Source organism: Felis catus, chromosome D3 (assembly GCF_018350175.1).
Source record: "Felis catus isolate Fca126 chromosome D3, F.catus_Fca126_mat1.0, whole genome shotgun sequence".
NCBI lineage: Eukaryota > Metazoa > Chordata > Mammalia > Carnivora > Felidae > Felis > Felis catus.
This window is the reverse complement of record NC_058379.1, coordinates 18,260,869-18,271,713: the sequence shown is the minus strand read 5'-3', so window position 1 is coordinate 18,271,713 and position 10,845 is coordinate 18,260,869. Positions and strand designations below refer to the sequence as shown.

Below are 10,845 nucleotides of genomic sequence, written 5' to 3'. Positions count from 1 at the left end.
AAGATCGGGTCTGGGTCAGCCTGGGTGCCTGGCCCCCACCTCACCAGCTGTGTGAACTTGGGCACGTCTCTTCTCTCTAAGCTGGAGTTTTCTTGCCTATAAAAGTGAGGAGAGAGTGTAGCATGCACTTGAGAGGCTCTCGAGGGTCACATGGGATGAGGTCACCACCCTGAGCATCCAGTTTGGACCCGAGCTGCCCACCGAGGCCTCTGGCCACACTCAGTGGCACAGTCCCTCCCCTCTTCCCTGGAGGGGGCTGCACTGAGTCCCCGGAAGCAGGGAAAGTACTAGCAGCTGATTGCCAATGTGAACTCCGCCCCATCAGCTGGCAGACAGCAGCACGCGGCCATTTTTGAAATCAAGCTGAAAAGACCAAGTCCGCCTGTGACTTCCGGGATACAAACTGTCACAAACTGTCTGACTTCTGGGAGACAAACTCTTGTCAGAGCTTTGTCTTCCTGGGATGGGGGCTTGCGCAAGATCTCGGCCAATGGGGCAGGCCGGTGAGCTCCAGGGCAATCACCCAGGCAGGCGGCCTGCCTCTTCTGGTCCAGGTAATAAGTCAAGGCCAAAGTGCTTCCTTTAAAAAACACTTTATTCCACACATCTCCTGGCGGGATCCCCCACCCACTGCACCTGGGGAGCAGCTCCTTATGGACCTGCCTTTCCCTCCAAAACCAAGGGAGCCTCCCGCACACGGAAACATTCAGTTCCCGAGTCAGCGTGGAGTCCCACGCCCTCCCCGAATCGGCCCCAGGATGGGACAACAGGTAATTCCTCTTTCTCCCATCCCTCACTGCCCCCGTGACCCCTTCATGTGCCAGGTCCGTCACTGGCTGATGGCCAAACTCTGTTTTTTTTTTTACCACTCAGGCAGTGGAAGCATCCGGGCTGGTGGGGGGCTTCCCTGGGCAGCCTCGTCGGTCTCTGAACCGGCAAAGTTCCTCAGACAAACTTCCCATCCCAGCAGTGGGGGGGGGGGGGGGGGGGGGGGCAACTGCCCCCATCACCGGCACCCAAGAACTGATGGACGGGGCCGGGAGGATAGCAGGCCCCCGATGCCCTGCGGCCTCCAGAACCCAGTGCTGGAGGGCAGGTCGCAGGGGCCTCCCTGAGCAAATTGGTGTGGCCCTCCTGGTCCAGTCCTTGCAAACCAAGAGCTCTGCCCCTTGGGGCCAGATCCCTGCACAGACATCAAGGCACCAGGTGAGGGGGTGCCGGCAGAGGGGGCCTTCGAGGTGAGTAGCGGCAATCCCCGCAGTGACACTCATGAGCCCGGTGACCGTCTGCCTTCTGCCTTCGTGTTCCCAACCCAGCCACAAGGCTGCACGCAGGGGACCGGGGGGCCGTCCTTGTCCTCCTCCCAGGGAAGGGGCCGGCTGGGAGGGCTGGGAGCCACACGGAAGCTGTCTTCAAAGGTCCTGAAATGTGCGGCCAAACAGTTCTGCCCATTTGCTTTCCCTCTTTTGAAAACAGAATCAGCACGGCCTTACCAGCGAGACGTTCCTGGCGCCCCTCTAGGGGCCACGTGGGGAACGACCTACCGTTTTATTCTCTTAAAAAACCATTCATGCCCTTTCCCAGGTGACTTGACAGTTTCCGGAATAAGCATCATGACAAAAACCAGGCTGTTTCTGCGCTTCCTTCCTCGGCCTACTTACTCTGCCGAACCATGTAAGACGCTTACAATCAGGAGTTGGTCTCAGAGTAGAAAAATACAGAGATTCTGTGATCTGATATAAAACGAGCCCAAGAGAACACCTGGGGCCCGCACACCAGGCACTGGAAAGCAAAAGGAAACTGGGGGGTTTGGGTTCAACGTGATTCAGGGATGCAGCAAAAAAAAAAAAAAAAAGATGTCTCAAGAGACACCAGAGCCAACTTCCCAGTGATGGAGAGGAAGCTATTTCTGCTCGGAAGGGGCTCTCCTGAGCTTTTTATTGAGACAGGAGTGAGTGGGAGGCCAGCAGCCCTGCAGAGATGCCTAGGGTTTGGGGGGTTTTGGGGTTTTGAGGGGTTTTTTTTTGATCTTTTCTTTTTAAAAACCAAACCCCCAAGGTCCTGATGAGGCCTGCGGTAGGCGGGTCAGCGTGGTTTCTTTTGCCCGTGGTCCTGAAAGCGGCCGGGTGGGCCGGGGTCAGGTGGAGGCTGGGCTGTCCATGGTGGACAGGAGGTGAATGACTTCGGCCCGCTCTGCTGAGCTAATGTGCTGGCTCAGGTACACGATGCAGTCCACGGCCACGTCAGGGTTCTCTTGAACCAGGCTGCAGGGGGAGGGGAGAAAAGGGCAGGGGTCATTCCTGCCACTTAGGTCAGGGGGTCCTAGGGCGGTCGCTAAGAATTCCTGTGCAGGGCCATGCCATGTTCCTGGGTGGGTGACAACCCAGGGCTCCCAAGTCTCTTTGTGCCGTGGTCACCGTGGCAGGAGGGGGGCGGGGTGTGGCCCTATACGGCAGGAGGGAATTCTGGGGGTCAGAACACTTGGAAGGACAGTGGACCCTGTCAGTCACTAGCTGTGTGACTGGAGACCCGGTATTTCCCCTGAATTTCAGCTTCATTCCCTAAATGGGGTCCCACATGATCGACGACCCATCTCACAGGGGACCCCATGGGAATGGGGTGAGCAAATCCTTTGGAAAGGCTGGTACCTACGGCCTAGCAGTTAAGAACGTGGGCTCTCCCAGATGCGCTCTAGCCGTGACCTTGGACCAGCTGTCCTCTATATTCCAGCAAGGAATACAGCCCCCGAGCCGTGGACCTCGCACGCAAGGCTGAGCCGTAGGCCCGGGGACCATGCAGCATCGTGGAGTCAAGCTGGCACTCTGGGGTCAGGCGGCTGGCGGTAAATCCGGCGCTCGCCAAGAAGTCCGAGGCATGGGCGGGTGGGCAGGGCGGCCACTTACCGTCTGATGGCCTTGAGGACGGAGTCGCGCTTCAAACACTTGATGTTCTCGCGGATGGTGGAACGCAGGCCGCCCCCGCCCTGCCAGTGCTGTTCCAGCCACTTTACCACCATCTGGTTGTTATCCCACAGGTAGGCCTGGGGGGAAGGGGACAGGCAGCCTCAGAGAGGGACCCCTGACCAGGCTGGCCCCGGGAGGCACGCACCGACCCACCCACCCACCCGTCCTGTCTCCGCCCAGGCCCACCTTGACGGCCCCCTCCGTCTCCACGAACCACCGACGCAGCATGGACTGGATGTGCACGTGGCTCAGCTCACTGCTGGCCTGCAGTATCTCCTGCTTGACCTGGTCCTCCAGCAGGAGGCGGCGCAGACGCCAGTACAGGAAGGCGCGTGAGGTCTTCCACTCCACGATGTCCTGCGGACAAGCCCCAGGCCTGAGCCCTCCGAAGGGGCAGGGGCGGGCAGAGATGCAGGGTGCTGCCCAGGGCGGGGCCCTGGGCTAGGTGCAAGCTCTGTGATCATTCCTGTTTTACAGGCGGGGCAGCTGAGGCTCGGGGCCGGGGGGTTGGCGGGGCCAAGATTTCACCGGGACTCTACTCGGGCTTCCCAGAGGCACGGAGAGGCTTAGGCTGGCTGGGAGGGAGCCCCACACACAGGGGTGGTAGGTGAGTGTAGGGTATCTTCTTAGGGGCCGAGCGATGGGGTGGGGCTGGTGAAGGCCAGTGCTGGGCGGGAACAATCCTTCCCAAGTCTGGCCCGTGGTTAGAGACACCCATGGAGGTCAGACTGGTGGTTCCCAAACCTTGCTGCCTGTTGGAATCGCTTGGGGATTTGCAGCCATACTTATACGGGGCTCCCACCCCCTGATACTCTGATTTAATTGGTCCGAAGAGCCACCTGGGCACTGGGATTTTTTTTTTATTGCTCCCCAAGTGTTTCTAACATGTAGCTTTCGAGCCCAGATCTGCTCCAGTTGGAAACCAGGTGACCTTAGGATGGGGCATTCATGTGGGGCTCCCACAGCTGCAGGCTCTTACAGAGACGACACCCTTCTCCAGCATGCCGTAGGCCCTGTCGTGGAGGTCAGCGAACAGCACCGCCACCTGGTGGTAGATGGGCAGGAGCAGGTCCTCCCGGGCCTTCAGCTGGCCCTCCAGGTCCTTGCGGTCCTTATCGGCGAGCTCGGACACTCCTGTGGGCAAGGGCACAAACCAGGGTTTGCAGGACAGGCCTGCGCTCTGATTCGGAAGCTGCCCCCAAACCAAGCTGCTCGCACGGTCTCAGAAGTGTGCTTACCATGGCGAGACCGCATTCAGCGTGCAACTCTAAATGTGCCCCCTTCTCGGGAAGAACCACTGTGCTCACGGGCTACAATCACTTACTATTTTCCACACATATTGCAAAATACAATTAAGGGGATATTATGAACAACGCTGGGCCAATTTCACACCTTAGATGAAATGGACAAATTCCTTGAAATATACAAACTATGGAAGCTCTGCCAAGAGGAAACAGATCCCCTGAATAGTCCTACATATAATAAAGATGAATTTGTAGCCAGAAACCTCCTATCAAAGATTTAAAGACATAATGCCAATTCCGACTCAGAAGACAGGAGGGAACACCTCCCAACTCATTCAAGAGATCAGCATTTACCCTGACACGAAACCAAAGAAATTACACACACACATACACACACACACACACACACACAAACTCTAATAAATCTTGTGAAGGGCACAGTTATAAAGGCACTGTCACCCAATATGGACTTTTAAAGAGAATTACATCTAAGGCTACAAGTGAAACAAAACTATCACTCAGACAAAATTGGTAACATACTTCAGGTCTGATGGAAAATTCTAAAGGGACATTTTGCTGTGTAAATTCTCATCGTCCTCACTGGCCCCAGATACTTCCATTGTTATATTTTATGTGTGTTCAGAAATAAATACACTAAGGCATTAAACATACTTTTTGATGGTAAAGGGCTGATTTTTGCTATATGAACATGTTTAACACATCCCCCGATTTTTGGAGCTGTCTTTTGGTATGCTGGCACTTTGTTTTCACCAGACTAGAACCCCCCGGGAGGGGAGCGGGCTGGGTCTCTCTTGCCCGCTGAGACCTGAGGCGTTTCCACCCCTCTCACCTAGCTGTTCCACGAGCTTCTTATAAACTGGGTCGATCCTCCTCATGGTCTTTATCAGATCTTTCTTTCGGAACTTAATCTCCACTGTTCCCTCCGGCTCCAGAATGCTCGCCCTGAAAAAAGAAGAGGAAGGGGTAGAAGTGTAGGAGATGTCCCCCCAACAAACTACAGCCAGGAGACATGGGGGTGGAGACAGGAGAGCCAGGAAATCCGGGTGTGAGTTCTTAGATCTTTCACAGACTCACTCTGTGACCTTGGGCAAGTCAGAGGGGACTCTCCAGTCATCTGCTTCTATATCCATAAAATATACAGGGGCTGAGCCAACTTCTTAAAATCACGTTTTCTGAACTCTGGAATGCCCTTTCGGCCCTGAGAGCATAGGCCTCTTCTCCAGAACAGCATAGCCCTCCTGCTCTTCAGCTACAGCCCTTTGGGACTTTCCTAATCTCTGCTCTCCTCGGGCCAGGGTACTGTTTCTGATCTCCTCCAAGCTCACAAAGGCACAATGAAGAACTCAACACGGTTCAGTATGAGCTGGCCCTCTCACTCACCCCCCACACTGCCCCCTTCATCCTCTTTTGATAGTTTGGAAGCCCCAAGAAATACTTGATGTAGCTCTGAGCTTCCTGGTGGCCAGAGTGAAAAGGTAATGATGACCCCACTTGAGGCTGCTCATGTCCCGAGTCATCCTGGAGGGCGGACCTCAACAGCCCCCCGTGATGGTCTAGGTGCACTGAAGGCGGGACAGGTGTCGCTCATGTGCACCATATCACAATATCTACCATGATGTCTGGTACATAGTAGGTACTCAATAAATAGTCACTGAATGAATGAATGGGTAACAGACATGGGAAGAGGATGCCTATATTTGGGGCAAAACTACTCCTGAGGTCTTGACATCCTACACAGCATGCAGCTTAGAGTCTTCCTTTTTTTTTTTTTTAATTTTTTTAACATTTATTCAGTTTTGAGGGACAGAGCGTGAGTGGAGGAGGGGCAGAGAGCAAGGGAGACACAGAATCCGAAGCAGGCTCCGGGCTCTGAGCTGTCAGCACAGAGCCCGATGCGGGGCTCGAACTCATGAACTGCAAGATCATGACCTGAGCCAAAGTCGGACGCCCAACCGACTGAGCACCCCAGGCGCCCCAACTTAGAGTCTTCACTTTAAAGTTACTCAAGCACCATGTAGCAAGTACCACTGTCATTATCCTTTCTGTAAACGTTCCTGGAATGAATGAATTCCTCCTTAACAAAGTGCCACAGGTTTCTCTCTCCCGACGAACCAGTAACCTCTCAGGCAAGTATCTGTCAGTCATTTGTTCAGCCAGGATTTCCCAACCACCTGCTAGCGGTCAGGCATTGTGCGAGGCCCTGGCCTATAAAACTGAATAAAGCACAGCCCCTCCAGGAACTCACAGCTTGGGCAGAGACTCAGAGCCCAGGGAGAACTAGAGGACTGGTTATGTTTCCCTTTTTATCCTGGCTGCCAGGAAGCTCAGGTGCCATGAACTCTCCTGATAAAATCCACCTGTGCACTGGATGCTAGTTTCGGACTGGTAAAATTGGAGCCTCTCCATCCTTCAGAACCTCAGAATGCCCTGGCAATTCCTGGCCAGTGGCTCAAAGATGATGGGGCCTCGGGGCTGGGGGGTGAAGGGAAACGAGGCTGAGGGTCACACACCCACCTGCTCTCCTTGTCTGCGTACGTTTCTATGTACAGGGGGTTGATGGAGGAGTCCACGACCACCCAGGAGCCCCCCCGGAGTTCCCCGTGGGGTGGGATATAGATCAGGACGGGCTGTTTGTACTGCCTGAGGCTGTCCACGATGTAGGCTCCAAACTTTAGCACCTGGTCGTACATGTCTGAAAGCAAAGCAGTTAGTTGCCCGGTGAGGAGGCTTCAGGCCCCAGCACCTGCCACACGCCAAGCCCCCAGCCGTCGCCGTCCTGGGGAGCCTGAGAAAGCGTGTTCAGCCGGGATGCTTCGCGGCACCATGGAAAGGGCAGTAGAGGAGGCCAGGTACAGACTGCACCCTTACTGTCCGTGTCACCTTGGCCAGGCCACTCTCCCCTCCCTCACACTGGGGCCTCTCAGTGCCTCCATCTGTAAAAGGAAGCATAGGGCAATCTCAAGGGTCCCTTCCTTCCAGCTCTGACTCCGGGATGCCCTCACCGGTGACTGCCCCCCGCCCTGTCCTGCCATTCCTAGCACACGGAACCCTATCTATCCAGCAATAGCACAGATCCTTCCCTCCTGCCCACAGACAGCGTGGTCGTTATTTTCCACCAAGACGAGGCTCTCCGAGTACCAGGCACCTTATGTGGTTAGGCTGCAATAATAAAATTAACCATCATCATGCCAGGAGCTAACACCATGCACCCGTGATCAGCTCATATCAAACCCTCACTTCAGACCTCTCTCAGGTTGGTCTTACTCTTAGCCCCTTCACAGGAAGGAAAGTTCCCGGGGTCGCCCACCCTGCCCTGCCCCTCACAGGGTGACCTCTGGCTAGTCACACTGGGAGCCCTCAGTTCCTCATCTGTGAAATGGGTGGATGTTCCCTGAACTGCTCCCATCCTTGGAGGCTGTAGGGGGGCTCGGCTAAGATGACGACGTGACAGCGCCACCTGGAGGGGGTTTCCCTGTCCTGGGTGCTGACCCCGCAGCTTTGGGACACCCACAGGAGAGGTGGCTTTACCTTTCATGCCACCGGAGAACCCCCTCCAGTTGGCAAAGACTATCAGGGGCAATCCCTCTCGGTTGAAATCGCTGATGGCCTGGGCCGTCTTGTAGGCTGAGTCTGGGAACCACACCTGGCCCGCCTGCTGGATTATCTGGAACACAGGGTGGCCTGGATCAGACTCCTCTGTGCAAGACCAGCGAGGGGACACGGGGACAGTCTTCTGAGCCATACCCTAGAGGGCAGGCAATCTGATCTGCGTTGGCACCCACACCAGAGCCAGGGCTCACAGGGAGGGCCCGAAGCTCACCTGCTGGGGGCCCTGCTTCTGCAGCCCAGGGAGGTTCCTTCTGCCTCATTTACAGGCTCAAAGGGGTGCCAAGCCAGTCCAGGCCATATCGAGTCCTAGGACCCACCCTCTGACTCCTGAGCTCCTCCCATATGTGCCATGGCCCAGCTAGAGTCAGTGACAGGGACAGGGACAGGCGCAGAGGGCAGGAGGGATTCCCAGGGACCTGTCACCCCCCTGAAGAAGAAAGACAGCGTAGGACATTTATGCATCCCGCAGAGACAGTGCTGGAGACGGGCGCCCCTGGGGCCAAGGACTCCCCTGAGGCTGGAAGGGCAGGCGTGTGACCGCCCAGGATCCACTCCGGCTGGCTGAGCCAGCTGAAACCACAGTCCCAAATTCCCAGCCCTCTGACCTTGGCCTCGGAATCCAGGTTGGCAGGGTCTGCAGGCACTACCACCTCCACGGTCCGCGTCTCCACGGCGATCACTCCAACAGGGATCCCCCCTAGCCTGTGAGGTGGAGCAGGGGCGAGCGGGGAGCTGGGCGGCAGCCCCCTTGGATCCGGGGGTAGACGGGTCCGCCCAGCCCCGGCTGACATTCTGTGGGCATCCTGGGTACCTGGGCACTAAAGGCTGGGACGCGGGCACGCGTGCAGAAGCGTGCACAGCTTTTACTCTGGCGAGTTATTTTACTGGAAGGCAAAGAAGCCGTTCCAAAGCGGTAAGAGCCTCCTCGCCAGCCGGCGGGCTGGAAAGGTGCCATCGGCGCCCTTCTTGGGGCAGCAGCCATCGCGGTGACGGGGAGGGTGAGGCCAGTGCAGGAGCGGCGCTCTCCACTAGAACTTTCTGGGACGCTGTGTGCCCCCTGGCCCATCCAGAACAGCAGCCGTGACATGCTACCTCGGGCGGATGCTCAGCACCTGAAACGTGCCAAGGGCAACCGGGGAACGGAATACACCTTCCTCTCTCAAGTCACCGAGATTTGAATTGCTGCACGCGGCCAGCAGCCACCGCGCGGGACGGGGCGGGTCTAGGCACCGCGGCGTGCTTTCAAAGGGGTGGCGGATGTGGAACCTGAAGGAGCTGCGGCTCAGAGGATTCCATGACATTAGTAACTGTCACCCGCCTGCTACCAGCCAGGCCTGAGCCAGGTGCATCCCTGGGTCACTCGTGTCTACGAGGCAGGTGGAGAGAACGTCTTTAATTAAAGGAAGGGTTTCCACGTAGAAGAGGGAGATCTCAACGCAGGTCTTAAAAAATAAAACACTTAGGGGGGAGGGATGAGCTGTTAGTACTAGGCTTAACATTTAGTATTTTAATACTTATTTATTGCCCGGGAGAGAAATAACAGCACCAACAAGGACAGGAATAACAGCCGCTGGCACTGACGGAGCACTTAGGGTGTTTTAAGAGCTTGACACATGTCCTCACAGCAGTCCTCTGGGGGCAGGATTATCATCCCCGTCTTGCAGATGAGGCCGTAAAGGCCCAGAGAAAGTGAAGGACCTTAGATCTGACTCCAGAGCCTGGACTTGGAACAACTACCTCGTGCCACGATCTGAATGCTAACTTATAAGGATAATTATAAGGGTCAATTATACGGAGAGGATCCCGCAGGTGGCCAGACATGTCTAAAATGATGACGGCTGCACCACTGAGGGGTGAGCTGCTCAGCTCTGAAAGCATCCAAGCGATTGAGCCGTCCACCAGCTCTGCGTAGACAAGAGGGCTCCTGATCGTGGCCCTCATGGAACAGACCTCATAGTTTTGAGTGTCTGTGTGGTTTTCTGGTGGGAGCACCCAGCGCTGTCTTCTGATTCCCAAAGGGGCAGACTCTGGCCCCCAGCAAGCAGATGGCTGAGATGGCCTTTCCTAAGGCCACAGAAAAATCCAGACTTTATGAAGCAGTTCAGCATCCAGAAAACCATCCCCCCAAATTGGTTTTCCTTTCGGAAAGCCCTGAGGCCAAAAGGAAAGTGTTCTTGGGGGTCACCCAGGAGGAAAGGACCCATGGCTAGTGCCTGGGAGTCCCAGTGCCTGGTGAGGCCAGGCGAGTGCAGGCTGCCCCGTTCCGAGGGTTACCTCGCTCTTCCTGTCACCACCGTCTGGGCCCAAGGTGCCATGATTTCCTTGAAACTGCCGTGGTCAAAGAATCCACTCTGCCAGGATCCCTTCAGAGCTGTGGGCAGAAGGGCAGAGGCCCAGGCCAAGGGGCTGGGTTGATGAGGGTCCCCATGGTCTGCCTGGTGGGGCAGACAACCTGACCTTCACAGCCCAGACACCTGTTTCTCCGGAAAACCACACAGACCCCGACCCCATTAAAAGAAAGCAAAGCAAAGCAAAACAAAACCCTCCAAAAACACAGTTGCGGAAAATACCCCAAGGCAGGAATTCAGCCCATTTGGAACATCCAACCGTATCAGCTCCTGCCAATGCCAAATGCACGGACAAGGATCAGCCCAGGAGGCAAAGAGAGCTGACAGGGCCCCTTCAGAAGGTGGGATTTGGGGAAGGGACCACCTGCCCGGGAAACCTCATCCTCAATGTGCCGGCAGTAGCTTAATAACATCTAAATGTTAACTGGGGGGCATCTTCAATTTCAGAGAGAGAGACAGACAGACAGAGGGAGAGGGAGAGAAGAGGGGAGTCGGGGAGGGGCGGGGGAGGAGGGGAAGGGAGATGACTTGGGGAGGGGGAGGGGACAGAATATGATGATGCCAATTGCAGCCGTGCCTTTAAAGGAAGCACTGGCGCCCTGGTGTCCGTGACTCCGGTTTGGCCAAGGAGAAAGGAGCCGGGTGACGCGAGGGTCACAA

General features: G+C 56.1%; 1 protein-coding gene across 7 annotated transcripts in view; it reads right to left on the bottom strand.

The window, feature by feature from the left end:
* Nucleotides 1-577: 577 nt before the first annotated feature.
* The window catches only part of ACACB (acetyl-CoA carboxylase beta), a 110,226-nt gene continuing 99,958 nt past the window's right edge, over nucleotides 578-10,845 (bottom strand). For 4 of the 7 annotated variants that reach the window (XM_003994858.6, XM_006938649.5, XM_006938650.5 and 1 more), the window contains 9 exons: nucleotides 10,112-10,208; nucleotides 8,443-8,539; nucleotides 7,757-7,892; nucleotides 6,743-6,920; nucleotides 5,058-5,170; nucleotides 3,943-4,097; nucleotides 3,150-3,320; nucleotides 2,904-3,040; nucleotides 578-2,264 (listed from right to left, as the gene is read on the bottom strand). In XM_003994858.6, coding sequence (XP_003994907.3) covers nucleotides 2,138-2,264; nucleotides 2,904-3,040; nucleotides 3,150-3,320; nucleotides 3,943-4,097; nucleotides 5,058-5,170; nucleotides 6,743-6,920; nucleotides 7,757-7,892; nucleotides 8,443-8,539; nucleotides 10,112-10,208 — 1,211 coding nt within the window. In that variant the 3' untranslated portion in view covers nucleotides 578-2,137. The other 3 variants (XM_006938651.5, XM_019814654.3, XR_006588124.1) reach the window with 3 other exon arrangements.